Genomic DNA, 19089 nt, shown 5'->3' on the forward strand with positions numbered 1-19089 from the left:
TATTATGAATTTCCTCTAAAACACCGATTCCATCTGAATAAGTCTTTAGTATCTACAGTCCAGCAAGCAGCTCGCGCAGTTTCTTTGCTTTTAGTATGTCAGCATACTAACATCTATCTGTGAAGATCATCCAGGTCATGTTAATCTGCTTTAAGAGAGGGCATGCTGACTTAATCTATTCAAGAACCAAAATTTGCTTTCTATTTAGGTACTTTAGATGAATATGGAAATATTTTCCTTTAAACTCCCCAAAATGTTTTGATCTGCTGCTAATGTGAATAAAGTCAGGAGAATTCTGAGAAGTAATTTGTTATTTGGCCTTTTGGGCTGTATTAAAATGTTGAACAACCCATAGAACAATGTTGCTGACATGTTAAGTAGAACTATTGAAACAATCCTTGGAAAGTCAAAGTCTACGTTCTTTGACTTGGCATAGTTCATGGCTTTGAATCCAGCCCTCTGTGACATGCAGAAACTGTATTTATAATGTACATGTACTATACACTGTAATCACACAGGCTATCAGTTATCTGTATCGATACATTCAGGTGGTGATGGTGCACATAGAACCTGTTCCAGATCAACCACCAAAACAGGTTCCTGGCTCTAGTCGCTGTGTGGTGATCAAAGAAACTGAGGTGGCCCATATTACACGACAGCAGCTTCACTTTGTAGACCAGGAGTCACCTGACAGTGAACTGACATACACAGTTACCACTCCACCTTTTTACACTGGTCCTCACAGGTTAGTATATATTCATCTTTAGAAAATACATTGTTGGAAATGATTCTGTCTGAAGTTTGGGCGGTTGTCTTAATAAGCAGCAGTCTGGATGCAGGGAGGTTATTCCTGGTTGATAGCATACCCAAATTCACCAAAGACTCCAATGCACCAGTGCTGAGACTCTTCACACAGGTAACTCCTGTTCTTCTTCCTTGTTAGGAGTATAGAAAGTACACAAGCTGTCTGGTTCACTCAAAACTTTTTTTTTTCTGTCATACTGTTTCTAGCATGCAGTGAACTTCATGAAAGTAGCCTACATGCCCCCAATCATGGATATTGGCCCTTACCCTCAGTATATCCAGTTTGTTCTTTCTGTAACCAACCACTTGGGCAAAACAGTCCCTGGGGTCTGCTTTAACATCACCGTGATGCCAGTGGACAACCAGCCCCCACAGGTGGAAAGCTTGTCTCATTCCTTTCTCATTTATTGTCTGTGGACATATAGAAAATATGTGCAGACATTTTGTTTCAGATCATCACCAACCCTCTGACAGTTGATGAGGGAGGGGAGAGCTGGCTGGGCCCCGAACACATGCTGCTGTCAGATGTGGACTCTGCAGAAGAAGCCTTGCAAGTGGTGCTTCAGAGGGAACCAGAGCATGGGGCTCTGCAGCTTGGTGGCCTTCCACTTAAACCAGGCCAGGCCTTCACTCTGCAAGACTTGAGAAGCCTTAAAGTTAGGTAGGATATTCTACCCGAGTTTAACTGTCAGATCTTAATGTTAACAGTTTTTGTTGAAACATTTGTTATGAATTGTTTTTTTTTAACCTCCTAGATAGTAGTTTGACTATATAACCTTATAAATCCAACACAATTAAGCAACTCTATCAGGTAGTAAAGATGTCTTGACATGTTTTCATGATTGCAGTCATTGTGAGGTGGGTTTCAGCATCACAAGTACTTGATCAGACTTGATCATCGTGTGTTGTAGTTCCCTGGTTAGGATTAAGCTCTAAAAATAGATGGTTGGGTTTAGAAAATGACTGATTTAAAATAAAAGTTAAGTTCCAGGATATCAAACCTGAGATTTCCCCACAGTTAGCTTAGCTTAGATTAAATTATTCTTAATTAAAATACTTTTAAGGTGATACTTTCAGTATCCAAGTAAAACAATGTCTTGATGGTACAGCTTGGATCTTTGTTTTGCTTTCTTGTTCACGCAGGTACAATCATGATAGTTCAGAAACTACAGAGGACATCACTGAATTCATTGCAACTGATGGCACCAATTCAGTCAGTTTTACTCTGCTAGTGAAGGTAAATGCTGGGGAAATAACAGATAAAAAGAGAAAGAGCATGTACATACACTCGCTTTACTCTTGTAGTCCTTCACTTTTGTTATTTACAGGTAACACCCATCAATGATGAGGTCCCTGTGATGGTTGCTGGTTTGAAACCAGTTCTCATGTGTGCAGAGGGACAAGAAATAGTCATCACAGCAGAGTATATCTATGCAACTGATGCCGACAATGACAACAGCAGCCTGGCGTTCTTAATTGCCCGGCAGCCTTATCATGGTGTGGTGCTGCGAGATGGTGTTGTGGTTGATCGCTTCATCCAAGCAGACATTACTGCAGGGATCATCTCCTACAGACACACAGGTAAAGACCAGATAGTGGACTAAGTTCAGTGCATTCATAAGGGTTAGGTAGTCAAGTTTATTAGTTCAACTGAGCATTTTCATTTCAAGTCTTTGAAAGAGGAAATGCTTTTGATCGGAGGCTATTTGCCCCATGGACTGCTGTAGCAAAGAGCTGCCCAACTGGTATGAATTGGGTTTGTTCCAAAGTATTACATATAAGAATGTAAGTGGGGAAATGATATGGTGGTTGAGTCCCTGCATACAAGAAACTACAACTATGTTAAGTGCATACCCAAATTCAAGATGTGTTTTGCTTAACCTAGTAAAATCAGCAAGGAAAACAAATAGCCTAGCTCTAGTATCTGCAAAAACTCATGACACTTCTTTAGAGGTATTTCACAGAACTTCTCCTAAAATCACAGTGGGACTAAACCTGGCACTGTAACAAGACCCTGTAAAACTCTTTATGAAGAAGCAATACTAATGCAAAACTGTCTCTAATACCACAGATTACCAAAAAGTCTGAAAACATTTCTATTGGTTTGTGGGTTAAACACCACAGTGTAGTGTCAGTTATTGAACTTTAGAAGACTTCAACATTTACCTTTTGACAGAGCTAAGCTAACTGTTTCCCCCTGCCTCGTCTTCATGCTAATCTAGACTATTCCCGTCCTGACTGCTGCTGTATACTGAGTACACAGTCATAAGATTTAAATTAGAAATGAAGCAACAACTCAAAGCAACAAAAACCTCAAGTTTACAGCAAGTTACTAAATAACTAATGAAGTATGACATAAATAATATCCATTGCTTCGTCATTCATCTTGTTGCCCTAGTCTTGTAGAGGGACTCTTATTCCAGTTTTAAGACCTGAATTGTTTTAGATTATATTGAAAATTATAATTGTGCTTGATATTTGTAGCTGTTAATTGGTTTTCTAATTGCTATGTCTTTGGTGTGTTAGGTAATTAACACGTAGAAATTAACCTCAGGTATCTGTGATGGTTTTGACTTTTTCCTTGATCATCTGTTGTATTTGAAAGTCATTTATTTCCATTCACTTATGACAGCTTTTCTTCTTCGTGTGTTTTCTTCTCACCTGTGTTTAGTTAATTCACTCATTCCCTGTATTTATGCTGCCTTGTCTCTTTTATTTTTCAACTAGACTGTCTTTGTACTGTATAGTCAATCTTTTTTTCTGTACTTTATTTTCCGCCATGTTAGCTGATTTCCTGTCATTTCTAATGAAGTTTGGGGATTTTGGTTGGAGTTTTAAGGCCAGACATCTTTGCTGAATTTAAACTTTGGACTGGACCCTATTATGTCTGGTTTTTCTATATGAGTTAACAATGAAACCATGAACTGAAGATGCAAGCAATATGTAATTTTTATTGTCGTGAGGTCTGTTTTCTCCAACACTGTCACGGCTAGCCACCTCAATGTTACTCGGAGAAGACACAGAGCGGAATAAAAGCAAAAAAAGGAAACTAGGTATTCACCTCCAAATTCAGCCTCTAATTACACCCCGTTACCATTGTGAATAAGTTGTAATTACTTGCAATATATGAAAAAAAAATTCAGATATGTTGAATTTACAATCATAAAAAACAGGAAATTTAGCAAATAAGCAATTATTTTATTTTCTCTCAACAAGTTAATTAATTAACCGATTATTTCGGTTACATACAGATAAAGCAATGAAACGGCCAGCTGTGATGGAGACAAAAAAGGCTCAAACGTCAAATCTTCAAGCTGTTCTCGCAGTTGAGTTCAGCCATATATGTACTAGAGATATCCTGTTGAAATGTATTAATATTTTTCTATATATTGTATTACAATACAATACAGGAGGAGAGGACTCTTAGATACTTCTTTCTTTATTGTGCTTTTAGGACTGGAGATTGGTCTAACACCTCGCCATGACACCATCACCTTTGTCATTTCTGATGGAGGGACAGAGACTTCTGCTTTGTGCTGCAGTGGAGGGAACCCCATCAAGAGCATAGGCACCACTCTGCTACGGCACAGTCTGCCCGTATATGACCTCCAGATCACTGTGTTTCCTGTCAACAGCCAACCACCTTTACTAACCACAGGTCAGCTAAAGACCAAAACAGGGAATAAAGATGAGGAATTATAGCCGATGTGTAAAATAGATATGTTGTAAGCGTAATGTTTTGCTGATTTGTCCTTTCTTGATTATAGGTGACATCTTCATGGTGGATGAAGGTGGGTCTGCCTCAATAACTGCATCTCATTTAAAGGCCTCTGACATGGACACGGATGTAGATCAGCTGGTGGTCAGCCTAATTTCTCCTCCCCAGTTTGGCTACATAGAAAACATCCTTCCGAGTCCTGGCTTTGAGAAAAGTAACACAGGCATAAGCATTGGTGAGCACGATAATATACAGTATTATCTCAAGACACCAAAAAGCCAAAAAGTAGTTTCATGTCTTTGGCCTTTCCTTCTCTTCCCCAGCTTATTTTTCATACAAAGACATCATCGATGGTCATGTTAACTATGTACAGTCCAGACACCAGAGGATGGAACCCACAGCTGACCAGTTCATGCTCTGTGTATCTGATGGCAAGCACAGCTCTCCCCATGTCCCCTTCTACATCATCATTAACCCCACAAACGATGAAATCCCAGAATTTGTGACTCACAACATCACAGTAAATTCTTCTAATCTCAGTTTCTAAAATCGTAATAACAATGAGACATTCCCCTCAGACTTTGTTCACAGAATGTATCCATAAATTGACTGACTTCCCTCTGTGATGAGGTACGAGAAGGAGAAATGAAGCAGTTGGATTCCTCAGTGTTGAATGCAATGGATATGGATGTCCCCAAGGATGACCTGCTTTTCACTGTGGTCAAACCTCCTCAGCATGGCCGCATAATCGACCACAGTGACAGCAGACCAATCACCAAGAGACGAGAAGCCAAACTTCAGTCTGCAGTGGTCGACTTCACTATGGCAGATCTTACTGATGGTACTTTTTACACCGTTAAATGAATGTAATGTTAAGAATTTATTTTACGCATAAAGTCTGTTAAGTATATACAATGATGTGCAAAAGACACAGGCCCACCCCTCATATCTTTGTATTTTGCTTCTAAGCAGCCAGATTGTAATGTTTTAAAGTGATCTCATGCAATAGTTCCCCAGGCTTCCTCAAGGCCTTTTAAAATTTCATTTGAAAAGTCATCGTTAACAATGTGTTCCTGGAAAGAATGTCTAAGACATTCTCTTTCTTAGAAGGTCAGTCTTAAAAAACAGTTCTGATATGACCCAGCCCTTGCTGTGATATGGGTTCAGAAATAAATCCTTTATCCATCGTTAAAGATTAAGAGGTGTTAAGCCTCTCGTCTTTCATCAATATACAAACACTTAAAACATTTAAACCAATATGTTTCAGCTATTTCTTAGTGAACATCCCATGTACTGAAGTATGTCGGAATAGCACATATAGCATTTTCAACCTGTGGAATATGCTGCATGTAAGTATGATGGTAGCCCCAGACTCAAGACCCAAACTATACATTGGCCTGATTGTTGGCTATACTTTGGCCAGAAAACTCCCTTAGAAAGAAAGATAGAAACTATATTTCTGAATTTCTTATGTCAGCTTTTATAGGTGAAAGTAGTCATATTTTTGATGCCTGAACAGAACCAGGCAAGTTCAATTCTTTATGCTAAACAGGGCAGATTTCATCCAATCTCTTGCTTTACACAAAACCTTGTACCTAATGTGATTTCACAATTAAATTACATTTTTCACAAAAAAAACCTTGATCAAGCTGGGGATTTATAGTATCTGACAGTCTGATTCCTCTCTTGTAAACTTATGGTCATGCAATTCCTTTTAAACTCAAACTACTGTATGATCGTGACTAAATTTGTGTATCACCATTGTGTTACAGGTATGGCTCTGATGTACATGCATGATGGCTCTGAAAATATAGAGGATAGTTTTACCATCCAGCTGACTGATGGCAGACACCAGCTTCATAGACAGGTGATGGTTAAAGTGCTGCCAGTGAATGACGAAGAGCCCCGTATAATCAGGTTAGACTAACATCTTCTGCAGAGCTCATGTTTACCATAAGCCACCATGTGACTGACTGTGTCCTTCTGGTGTCCTTAAGGAACAATGGACTGGAGGTGGACCCAGGAGAAGCCAAGATTATATCCAGCGTTACGCTGTTTGCACAGGACAAAGATACCCCTTCATCTGAGCTCATGTTCATATTTGAGAGTGTTCCAACCCAAGGACTTCTTCAGCTTAAGGTTGATGCACAACGTTTTCAAGAGGCACACAGAACAGTTCTTTGTTGTTATGTTCCGTGTTCATTTTACTGATTTAAAAATAAAGAAAAAAAGAAGAAAAAAAAGCAGATACATGTAATATAGAGACAGTTTACAAATTATTGGTATCAGCTGAGGCCCCTTCTCCCAGGTATATAAACACTTAAGACACAACTATTAAAAAAACATCAAGGCCAGGTATAATGCCTTTTGTCACAATGATTTTTATTAATGGAACAAAGAACTAAACAGTTTAGCTCAATGAATAAATCTAAAACTGATGTGAGTCACAAAACAGTTCCTCAAATAAAAAGCAATTTTAAACCATATTATTATTAAGTGCTAAGCTTCTAACTGTGCTCCTAAACCTCTCAGGAAGGCCAGAAGTGGGTGACACTGACAGCATGGAGGAACTGTACCCAGGTAACCGTGGACATGAACCTGCTGCGTTATGTACACACAGGCCTCCATGCTGCTAAAACACAGGACTTCTTTGTCTTCCACTTGCAAGACGGAAGGAATCAATCACCCAAGCAACACTTCGAGATCTCTGTCAAAGATCTAGAAAAAGGTACTGGCATTTAGCCTTGAGTTTTTCATTAGATATAGATTTGGATGAAATCGCCTTCTTGTGATATTTCTCATGACTGCCTGGTCGCATGATCAACATTTTTATTTCATGACTGCATTGGAGCATCTCTGCAAGGGAAAGAATTGTGAAATGCTTTTGGTCAGCAGTGTTGAGTACCTGCTGGCAGTACCCCAGTGGTTGGACAAACCATGACCAGGTGATATTAGTGTTGGATAATGACGTGGAACCCAGGTTTAAATTCTGTTCAACAGATTTTGGTTGATTTAAGTCTTAGGATTTACTGTAGAGATCCACCGCAAGGATTTTGCTGTCAAGCTCTGCAGGATACGTCTTAGAGTTTATGCCTTTTTGGTGGCATGTGAAGGACCGCCAGCATGTTAGGCTGGATTGGTTATAATATTTAGGCACACTGTTGTGTGCTGATGCATTTCCAATCTTAGTGTAAACTTTATTTGCTTGTGTTTTTCAGGAAACATTGCCATCTTTATGAAGCCAGTGACTGTAAGCCGCGGTGATCGCGTGGTTCTCACCACAGATGTGCTGCTGGCCACAGATGGTTCAGACAAGCCAGAGGAGCTTCTGTATGTCATCACCAAGCCTCCTGCTCCCGGACACATAGAGTACATCAAGCATCCTGGACTGGTCATCTCCACCTTCAGCCAGATGGACATCGCAGGGAACCTTGTAGCTTACGTTCATGACAACCGTGCCAGTACAGCAACAGAGACTTTTCAGTGAGTACAAAAACCTATCTGGGACAGATTTACTTTTTACTTATGTGTAAATGTCATTACTTCTGATTCAGCTGGGTAAGTTGAGAATTCAATTCAATTCAGTTTATTTATATAGCGGAAAATCACAACAAATGTCATCTCAATACACTTCAATGATATAGTCCAATTCAAGCCAATTAGAGTCCAATTCATAGTAATTATAATCTAAATAATTAAATCCAAAACCAGTCAAATCCATACATGCAGAGCCAGTTCAAAAAAATATCCTAGCTAAGGAAACCAACAGATTGCACCGAAACTTGTCTTCAGTCCAATCTCCCGTCCTGAGCCTGAGGGACTGTGGAAAGGAACGACTCCCTTTTAACAGGAAGAAACCTCTGGCAGAACCAGACTCAGGAAGGGTGGCCATCCGCCTCGACCAGCTGGGGTTTGAGTGGAAAGAAAAGAGAGAACAACAAACACCATAACACCATTGTTAACACCATAACATCCCTGTTGAGACAGGGAAGCACAAGTTAATAACCACAATAATGTCACATGTACATAATGTCATTTGAGGAAATAAAAGGGGGGGAAAGAGAGCAAAGTGAGGAAAGGTGTGACATAAGAGGCTCCCCAGCCTATAGTAGCTTAACTATGGGATGTTTCAGGATCACCTGAGCCATCCCTAACTATAAGCTTTATCAAAGAGGAAAATTTTAAGCCTAATCTTAAAATTAGAAGGGGTTTCTGCTTCCCAGACATTTACTGGCAGCTTATTCCACAAAAGAGGGGCCTGATAACTGAAGGCTCTGCCTCCCATTCTACTTTTAGAAACTCTGGGAACAACAAGTAAACCTGCAGTTTGGGAGTGAAGTGCTCTGTTAGGAAAATATCTTACAATGAGATCTTTAAGATATGATGGAGCTTAGTCATTAAGAGCTTTATATGTGAGGAGAAGAATCTTAAATTCTATTCTGAATTTAACAGGGAGCCAAAGAAGAGGAGCTAAAACTGGAGAAACATGATCTCTCCTGTTAGTTCTCATCAGAACTCTGGCTGCAGCATTTTGGATCAGCTGGAGGCTTTTCAGAGAATATGTGGGACAGCCCAATAATAAAGAATTACAGTAGTCCAATCCTGAAGTAACAAATGCATGGACTAGTTTCTCTGCATCACCCTGAGACAAGATGTTCCTGATTTTGGCAATATTACGAAGGTGAAAGAAGGCAGTCCAAAAAACAGTTTTATATGTACGTAAAATGATAAATTCTGGTCAAAAATAACTCCAAGGTTCCTCACCGTAGTACTAAAAACCAAGGAAATATCATAGAGAGTAACTATATAACTAGACAATTTCTCCCTGAAGCACTCGAGTCCAAAGAGAACAACTTCAGTTTTGTCTGAATTTAAAAGCAGACAGTTCTGAGTCATCCAGGTCTTTATGTCTTTAAGACAGGCTTGTAGTCTGACCAACCTGTTGGTTTCATCTGGTTTCATAGATAAGTACAGCTGAGTATCATCAGCATAGCAATGGAAATTTATGCCATGCTGTCTAATAATGTTACCTAATGGAAGCATGTATAAAGTAAAAATAATCGTTCCAAGCACAGAACCCTGAGGAACTCCATGACTTACTCTGGTGTGTGAGGAAGATTCTTCATTTACAAGAACAAACTGGAATCTATCAGATAAATATGACTTAAACCAGCCTAAAGCAGTTCCTTTAATCCCAATAACATGTTCAAGTCTCTGTAACAGAATGCTGTGATCGATCGTATCAAATGCAGCACTGAGATCCAACAGGACAAGCACAGAAACAAGTCCGCTATCAGAGGCTAAGAGGAGATCATTGGTAACTTTCACCAGTGCTGTTTCTGTGCAATGATGCACTCTGAATTCTGATTGAAATTTTTCTGACAAATCTTTCAAGCACTTTAGACAAAAAAGGGAGATTGGATATAGGTCGATAATTAGCCAACACTTCTGAATCAAGAGTAGGTTTTTTAAGTAAAGCTTTAATTACAGCAACCTTAAAAGTCTGAGGTACATATCCTGTCAACAAAGACCGATTGATCAAATCCAATATGGAAGTGTCAATTAAGGGGAAAACATCCTTGAACAGTCTGGTTGGGATTGGGTCTAACATACAAGTTGATGGTTTAGAAGAGACTATTGCTGTTGTTAGATCAGAGAGATCAACAGGGCAGAAGCCGTCTAAATACAAAGCAGGTTCTAAAGACACTTCTGTGTATCAAGACTCTCTGGCTGGGGCTCAGCCATCTTGTAGTATTAGAATTGCAAACAGCTTTGTCATATATTAGGAGTTCAGTTTATGAACAGTAAAGTTCAATCTAAGTGTCAAAATCTCAGTCTCAGTGTCAAAAAGAGATGTTTGTTCCCTTTGTGCTGACTGTGCAGCAACCATTTAGTTTCTAAATTCAGCCCTTCCACAGCTTTCATCAAAGATAATTTGAGTTAAAGCGGAAAGCAGCAATAGCTGACTGTTGCACCTCTAGCCATGTCGGGGAGTGCCTCAGTTGGGAGATTTACCACAGACATTGAGGAATCTTGAATGTATGAGTTACACCAATTTTCTGGATCATTACATAAATTGAAACTTGGGTTCAACATACTTGAAAAAAAACTTCAAAAACGAAAATCACAAAGTTGGTAAGATCTCACTGACCAAATCTAATGTCTGTCTGATTAAGTGTTGAGGAGGAGTTTGTTAAAGTACATTTATTTCTTAAGGGGGTGTGTAAAATTTAACCAAAAAATGTTTTAATTTTTTTTGAGAAAGTAGGAACTCATTTTCAGGGGATAATAATAAACAATAGTTAGACTCATGGTTTCTAATCTAGTGTGGACATTGACGTCATTAAGCCAGAAGCCTTAGCCTAACACCCAGTCTGCTGCATGTTTTGACAGGTTTGTTGTGAGTAATGGTAAAACTACCCGGAATGGAAGCTTTGAAATTCATGTGGAAATGGTGGATCGCGTCCTGCCCACTCTGACCTCCAACAAAGGCGTTACAATCCCTCAAGGCTCTGCCATGATCCTGGGTCCTGACTGCCTGTCCATGTCCGACCCCGATACGCCACCTAGTGCCCTGACCTTTGTGCTCCGACAGCCTCCGCAGTATGGCAAACTGGCTGTAGCTGGTAATGTACTGGTTTCTGGCTCAAACTTCACCCAGAGAGACATAACGGAGTTGGAGGTGACATATAAACATGATGGAGGGTCGTCACAGATTGACCGATTCACCTTCACTGCTTCTGATACCACTAATCAAGGCTTCCTGCTAGATGGAAAGTTACATACGGAGCCTGTGTTCTTCACTGTTCAGGTGGGTGATAAAGAGTGTATGTTATGTTTTAAAATGTTACAAGGTTATGTCTATTGCCCTGGGAACCTGCAAATTATATTGATAGTTCACAATGCATGACTCAAATATATCAATCTTAGTTAAATGAACAAATGGGAAGAGAGGATACTCAGGTGCAATGCATTCCTTTGCTGCCTTTTACTTTTGGAATAGTGAACAATGTTCACAGTGGCTTTCACTGATATTCATGCACATTGAATTTGTGTAACTTTTGCCAAATAATAGAAACAAGCAGGTAATTCTGAAGAGGAAAATATTGTATACTAAATAGAGCTAGAAAGCATTTGAAATTAAATTGGACTGTCTGTTCACTTACTGCCCAGCATCTGCACATAGTTATTCCCTTCATCTGTGAGTGGTGATAATGTATGGGCTCATCAGTATCAGCAACACACTTTGCTCAAATTAAGCTTTGTGAATAAATTTTTTTTGGGGGAAAACTGATGCACCTCTAGTGAGGAAATGCTTCTCTTATCCCATTTGTTCACAGGCCATGTTAAAACCTTTTGTTTTTCATGTATTTTTCATTTGAACTAAGTCCTGCTTTATAAAGCTGGGTCTAATTTCAGATCAAGCCTTTGGATAAATCCTCTCCTGAAGTCGTGAAGCTGCTTCCACTGTGGAAAGCAGAGCTTTTAGCAGACGGGCGGTATGGGATCTTCCTGTCATCTCGGGAGCTGAAGGCTCAAGACAGTGACAGCAGAGAGGAGGAGCTTATATTTTGTGTCGTTCGTCCTCCCTATTTCGGCTACCTAGAAAACATTGCCACAGGTCAGGAAGAATTTTCTTTCCATATATACTGAAGCTGAATTTGGGATGAAAAAAAAACCCAGTCCCTCTCTTTGCTGTCTGCAGGCAGTTTCGTGTCACAGCGCTTTTCTCAAATGGAGCTCAACAAAAGAACTATTGTATATATCATCAATCTGGATAGGGAGTCTCTCTCAGACAGCCTCGAGTTCAGAGTGTCTGGTCCTCTGGGCAACATGGGGCCTTCTCACATGTAAGAAACAACATGCACTGTGTTTGTTTTTTTTCATTTTTTCATTTTGAATCAACCGTTTATCCTTCTCTGTGCTTCCACCTTGTCTTTGCAGACTTGAATTCAGGTGGTCCAGTGTTGAGCTCTCTCAGCCTGAGTCCTCTGCATGTGAGGAGCAGGGAACAATCTCACTGGACATCATTCGAAAGGGGAACTTAGCGGAGTCGTCATATATCACCGTCAAGGTCAAAAAGCCATTTGTTACAGAACTAAATGAGCGTGTACATTTTGGATTTCTAAGTATGTTTAGTTGGAACAGAGTTGTTGTAATGAAGCTTCTCAGTATTTCAAAGAGATTTTGGACTGCTGTTTGGCAGATTCATCACAGCTGACGTTCATTACTGCTCCAATGCAGTAACCTGATACTTTACCAACATGACACATTTCTGCAACTTTTCTTTTTTTTTTGTCTAGGTAAAAGAGGGTACTGCAACTGTGGGAAAAGATTTTCTCATAAACCTTTCCTCTCTTATTCAGTTTGATCCAGGTACGTGCCCATTTGCTAAGACTTTAAAATACAAGGGATGATCAGCAAGTAAAGCACTGATACGATAATGACTCACATTAAACATTTCCAGCTGCATGAACTGGCAATACTGAGTTGTTAAAAGTATAATGAAAAGAAAGTTAACAGTGATTGTTTTAACCTTTATACATGTAATTCTGTTTAGGTGGGTATATACTCCACTGTGCTGCAAAATAAACATTACTCAGTTTTGGGGATTTTTCAGGATTAGTCTTTTTTTTTTAAAAGGAAATTTAAATTTTGCATTCATTTAAAATGTTAGATTAAAAAGTGGCTGTATTTATCTCTGTAACAGTAAACCTCTAACAGTTTCCAACTCAAGGCATTATCACTGTCTGTATAGGAGTGGCAAAGCGGAGATGGCAAACTGAGATCATTCAAGACCGCATCGAGGAGGCTGATGAAAAATTCGAGGTTCTGCTGGTCTCTCCTGAAGCCACAATAATTGGCAGCATCAATAAGGCTGAACTCACCATCAGAGACTCAGGAGGAGGTAAAATAATGCACTTATGTCTCTTTCCCACAAAATCTTGGCAGATTCTTCCAAAACCTCATATGACTGTAACCGTTGAATCGCAAACACCTCAGAACAGTGCAGGTTAAACCAGGAGCATCAGGCTCCTCTTCTTGGAGGAAAAGAGATTCGATCAGACGCATATCCTCAGCACGGATCCATCAAGCTGGAGAAACTTCCCCTTGGCACAGAATCTGTCATCTGGACCCGAGGAGACAGCATCTCTGGGCCAGGAGCAGATCTCCCAAAAAAGAAACTCAGAGCTGTTGGCAATCCCAAATCTGTAAATATCAAAGACTCACTACTTGAGTTTATCTTGAGCTAAATCACTGCCATTTTTTTTGTTCGTTTGTTGTAACTTTGATCCATTAGCTTGAGTACTTTGTATAATCTGTATGAACTTTTTCAGATAGCCCCATCATCTGTGTTTCACAATGGGACAGATGTGGTTTACACAGTAAGTAGCTGCAGCAGCTGATAGCAGCTTGATGTTTCTGAGGGTTGAAAAAGTTTCCATTCTCATTGTTTCTTCATTTCCAGTATCATGGAATCATGCAGATGCAAGTCGAGGACGACACTTCCCCATCCAGAAGGGGGAGAAAAGCAAATATCCGTGTGGTTAACAGGGGAGCATGGAAACAGGCATCTCTTGTGCTCACTGAGATAAAGTCAGATCATCCAAGAAAGATCCAAAATCCCCAAAAAACTGGGCTTTCAAAAGGACATGTGAGTATGAATATAAGTGCTACTTGGACTACTCTGTTGCCGTGATCTTGAATGGATCTGTAGTTTTTTCATTCTATTTTAACTGTGTTGGTGCTGTGTGAAATAACTGAGGAACTGCTCATGAGTAGTTAGTGTTTTACCTGCAGTGGACAACTGTCAGCACACTCTTAGTTTGGAGATTCAGGTAGAATTTATGAAAGGTCAGCCACTGTGCTAACTGAAAATAAATAACCGTCTGCTGTAAAGGTGACTTGGTGTAAAAATCTGCAGTATGGGGTTCCCTTGAACCACTGAGACATTTTTGAGGTTGGAGTTGTTATAGCAACTATCCTGTCCTCTTGTAGTCACTCGTGCATGGGTGTGGGAGACTGTTTTTGAGGCGCTCTTTCCAAACCAATGTCCATACGTTTTTGCCATGTTTAGGCGATGTTCCAGTTTAATGATCCAAAACAATCAAATTTACAACGTAAACCTGATAATACTGAAGCAAAAATAACTAATTATGTGACTTTGTGATGGCTGGAAAAACAAATGAAGCCAGGTGAGTGAGCGTTGAGTGAGCGGTAAAAACCACATGAGCTTCACCCCATGATTTTCTGCACCCGTGCTCATAAAGAAAACGCTATACTGCCACCTGTTCCGACCTGACATAACCTGTGACAGACAATTAAACAAATAAACGGATGTGGCTCCTACAGTTGTTTTTGATGGTGCTTTTCCAAACTGAGAGCATGCTGACTGCTTTCCACTGCAGCATTTCTACTGCAGGTGAGCCAAAGACTGCTCATAAACGTTTCACACAACCCCTCTCGGATTTGAAAAATGTATATATACTGTATGTCAGTTTAAACTCTTTAGTCAGTTTGTTTCCTGTAAATCCAACAGCCTGGCTTTTTAGTCATGCATGCCAAAATCTTCATGAAGGGCAGGACTGCTTTGCCATTGCTTTGCTAACTGTTGGTCAGTAACATGTCAGCCCGCTAACAATGTTTCCTGACAACATGAAAACGGCCACAGTAGTTGCTTGGGTCAGTTAGGTTTCATCCTGTCATCCTTTTTTCTTTAATCTTTTATCATGACTGCTTTCCATTGAGGGATAAAAACTGTAGGTAGCTCCATTCCTACAAAGTTGTGATTGATTGAAGATTCAAAGAGTCAGTGGGCATCAATTCTCCTTGAAATGTTGATAGAACCAACTGTCTGTCACTCTGGGGTCTTGTGTTGGATGCTTTTTTCTTACAAAATGTTTCATTTCTCTTTTTTAATTATTTTGCACTGCACTTGCAGTTATTATGGAACATGTTGTTACCTTCTGATTCAGACAGAACAAATTAATTGTAATTCTAACTGTTTGGCCTTTAGGTAACTCCTGATAAATCTGTTCCTAAGCCATGTGTGCCAGAGCTGATGGGACTTCTGCATTTCAATCAAACTATCAATCAGCTCTTTCACTGTGACGGTGTCTCCTGGAAACCCTGGGTACCAACTGATGAGGTACATACCAGCAAGGGAAACCTGCTTATAATCAATACATGTAAAAGTCTTATTGAATCTGTGGAGAGAAAAAAATACACCTCATCAATTCTGTCAAGTGGACAGAATGATGTTATTAAAGGGGAACTCCGGTGTTTTTAAACCTCGACCTTATTTCTGGCATGAAATATGTTTATCTATTCACCGAGAACAGTTTGGTGTCCTTCGGAAGATATTTAGATCACTCAAGGTCCGCGTATATCCATATAACGGGAGAGAACGGGGGCATTGACAATACAGCCTCTAAATAAGGGATTATCTGTCTATATTTCACCAATACTTTAAGAAGAATGAATGAATGAACACGTACTATTGCACTGTTAGCTCATAGGTGCTGTGTTGTTGTTATTGGCGGCTGTCGAGGGGCTTATAGAGGGCTTTCTACACACTTGGGGCTTGCTTCAGCACCGGTCAGGATGGGGAGATCTGTTTCTGGAACACTGGAACACAGTACTGGGGCTCCGCAGGGTACTGTTTTGGCTCCTCCTTTTCACCCTGTACACATCAGACTTCAGGTACAGCTCAAAGTCCTGCCACATACAGAAGTATTCTGATGATACGGCTGTTGTGGCATGTGTGCGCTGTGGACAGGAGAAGGAGTACAGGGACCTTGTGGAGTCATTCTATGGCTGGACCAATAATAACTTTTTGCTCCTGAACACTACCAAAACCAAAGAGCTGGTGGTGGACTTCAGGAGATCTAAAACTCCATACCAGTCAGTCTGCATTGATGGAGGGGAGATAGAGACTGTTCAGACCTGCAAATACCTGGGAGTGGTTCTGGATAATAAACTGGAGTGGTCTGCCAACATAGAAGCAGTGTACAGGAGGGACCAGAGCCGTCTCTTCTTCCTGAGATGGCTCAGGTCCTTCAATGTCTGCAGTGACATGATGTGCATGTTTTATAACACTATCATTGAGAGTGCATTGTTCCATGCTGTTGTCTGCTGGGGGGAGTTGCACTACAGACAAAAACTGTAGGCGCCTGGACAAACTGGTGAAAAAGAAGGTTAGACCCTCTCAGTGCTGTGGTGGAGCAACGGATGAGGAGGAAATTATATTCTGTTTTGGAGAACAATAAAAATCCTCTCCACAGCATCCTGGCAGGACAGAGGAGCAGCTGCAGTAAGAGGCTCATCTCACTGCACTGCAGGACTGAGAGGTTCAGGAGGTCCTTTGTCCCCACAGCCATAAGGCTTTTTAACAGTGACTGCTGACTTTGATGTTTTTCTCAAATTTGTTTATTTATGTATTCATTTATTATTATTGTTGTTATTATTCTAAAATACAATCATTGTAAATGTTGGGGTTTTTTTTAAAGAAAAAAAATTGAGCTACATGACTCATTTTGAATTTCCCCCACTGGGGGATGAATAAAGTATTTTTCTATTCTATTCTATTCATTAATTTCCTCAGATGGTGAGTGCTCAGATGTGCCATCAGGGTTGGACCTTTCATGGTGGTCATTGCTACATTCTCATTACTGAGCATAAGGTCACGTGGAGTGCAGCCAACAAAGCCTGCAGAGAGAGGTACAGTTCAACATTCTGTGTGTTCTCTCAAGCACACAGATTACACACTGAATAAACCAATTTAAATGGACATACATGCTTGGATTAGCTGTCAGTCATGTATTAAAGCTGTATGACCTCATTTATATGCTCTGTCTGTGATGCATTTCTTCAAAAAGAAAAACTTTTTTTCTTTTTTGATGCCAGATATAAGGGAACTCTTGCAAGTGTTCTCTCTAAAAGCAACATGGACTGGCTGTGGGACTTCAGTGGAAGAAAGCCATTCTGGATAGGTGGGTGTTCCGCTCAATTCAGTATATTTCAGTGGCGGACCGTGCTTTGGACCACTGGGCCTTCAGTATGGGTTTACCGTCCATTCAGAGTCGCTATTTAAATGTGTCTTGAGTGACCACGTGCATCCAGATCTCACTAACAATGCTGTATGCAAATAAACGAAGAGACAGCTGTTAGAAGACTTTCTTCTGCAGGTTACCTTCAGATTCTTTTTTTTTTTTAACACGTATTCAGCGGCAGGATGTTTATTCATCACCTAGCCTACTAATAATGAATTATGAGAAGCATTTCGCGTATTGAGAGCAACTACCATTGTTATTGGTATTATTATCACCTATATCAGCAGCTCAGAATATTTCATCATTTATATTAATAATTCAATATTTATCTAAATAAACAAACCCTTTTCCCGGCTGAGACAAGCTGCCTAGCGATGGGGTTGATTGACCTCTCTGCACAATGTCCAGCTTTTCTTGAAAAGTCCGCCTTGAAAAAGTAATTTTGATAAGTTTTGCTACCAAATCAGTTTCTCCTTCTCTGTCATCCATTTTGGGCAAAAAAAAATAAATCCAATGTATTTAATGTCACTCATATCCTTAGGAGCTGTTTTGCTGGCAAAGCTTGCCTGCGATAGCTTTGCTCTGACCATCCAATCAGAGGATGGAAAACTTCTGACGTCATTGTGGCCCAGTCAGGCAAATTTGAAATCTGATTGGTTAAAAAAAACAGTTCCATTGCTATATAGTCTAATTAAGGTAGGTCAGCACTACTGATTCTGAAGGCCCGGGCAGATTAGATTAACCCTGGCAGCACATAGAGACTGAAATCTGATTGGACGAAACATCGATAATCCACAGACATGTACGGGAAGTAGAGCAGCCAAAAGAAACGATACAAAATAAGAGACAATAGACTATTGAAAGTAATATAATACAATTTCATTGAACAAATATTATAATTTAGATTTTAGATATAAGTTAGTGATTCTGATAGTGTTTAGGCCAACAGAGAAGGGCTTGCAGGTGCCAAATTAACAACAAAATTCCCCTCAAGGTTTCAGTTGCCTTTCCTGCAGCATGTAGAAGCAGCTTTATCATCAGTGCTCTGAAGTCTTCATCTTACTGGTTGTCCTGTAAACCTTCACCTTCCAGAGGACAGGCTTTTCACTACAGCAACGTGAAGGGATGACGTTGCACTGGATTCTGAAGACTGTGTTTCTGATAGTCATGACTCTGGGATAATCAGGCTAGTTTGCTATGTTTGACTGGACCTCAGACATCAGCCCCAAACTGTGGGACAGAGAATAAGCCTCCAACTGTTTTAATGACAAAAAAAATAAATAATAATAATTGATAATTGGGAGTAAGTACTGATTGAACGCTTTCGCTTTGCACTCTATAGGCAGATATTAGCAGGTGCTAGTGTTTTTTTTTTTTTTTTTACCAGTGCAGAAAGGGCCTGATATTATACTTATGTCATTTTTTAAATTGTTGGCGTACCACATCAAAATACTTAGTGCTTCTGACTCGTTTTGAAGTACATTGTCTTTTGTTTGGCATATTCCAGGGCCTGAA

General features: G+C 40.0%; 1 protein-coding gene across 1 annotated transcript in view; it reads left to right on the plus strand.

Moving 5' to 3' along the window:
- Window positions 1–19089, plus strand: part of frem1a (Fras1 related extracellular matrix 1a) — a 43327-nt gene that overhangs the window by 22397 nt on the left and 1841 nt on the right. The window contains exons 11-36 of the mRNA XM_072375984.1: window positions 549–745; window positions 823–916; window positions 1012–1179; window positions 1257–1465; window positions 1948–2041; window positions 2133–2385; window positions 4259–4462; window positions 4572–4757; window positions 4846–5042; window positions 5153–5363; window positions 6295–6439; window positions 6520–6661; window positions 7055–7250; window positions 7741–8005; window positions 10916–11333; window positions 11942–12143; window positions 12228–12372; window positions 12467–12596; window positions 12826–12898; window positions 13281–13430; window positions 13526–13734; window positions 13861–13908; window positions 13992–14177; window positions 15540–15671; window positions 17127–17242; window positions 17429–17514. Of these exons, the coding sequence (XP_072232085.1) occupies window positions 549–745; window positions 823–916; window positions 1012–1179; window positions 1257–1465; window positions 1948–2041; window positions 2133–2385; window positions 4259–4462; window positions 4572–4757; window positions 4846–5042; window positions 5153–5363; window positions 6295–6439; window positions 6520–6661; window positions 7055–7250; window positions 7741–8005; window positions 10916–11333; window positions 11942–12143; window positions 12228–12372; window positions 12467–12596; window positions 12826–12898; window positions 13281–13430; window positions 13526–13734; window positions 13861–13908; window positions 13992–14177; window positions 15540–15671; window positions 17127–17242; window positions 17429–17514 (4456 nt within the window). The remainder of the gene's footprint in view (window positions 1–548; window positions 746–822; window positions 917–1011; window positions 1180–1256; window positions 1466–1947; window positions 2042–2132; window positions 2386–4258; window positions 4463–4571; window positions 4758–4845; window positions 5043–5152; window positions 5364–6294; window positions 6440–6519; window positions 6662–7054; window positions 7251–7740; window positions 8006–10915; window positions 11334–11941; window positions 12144–12227; window positions 12373–12466; window positions 12597–12825; window positions 12899–13280; window positions 13431–13525; window positions 13735–13860; window positions 13909–13991; window positions 14178–15539; window positions 15672–17126; window positions 17243–17428; window positions 17515–19089) is intronic.

Source organism: Leuresthes tenuis, unplaced genomic scaffold, assembly GCF_036924035.1.
Source record: "Leuresthes tenuis unplaced genomic scaffold, fLeuTen1.0.hap1 SCAF_22, whole genome shotgun sequence".
NCBI classification, from domain to species: domain Eukaryota; kingdom Metazoa; phylum Chordata; class Actinopteri; order Atheriniformes; family Atherinopsidae; genus Leuresthes; species Leuresthes tenuis.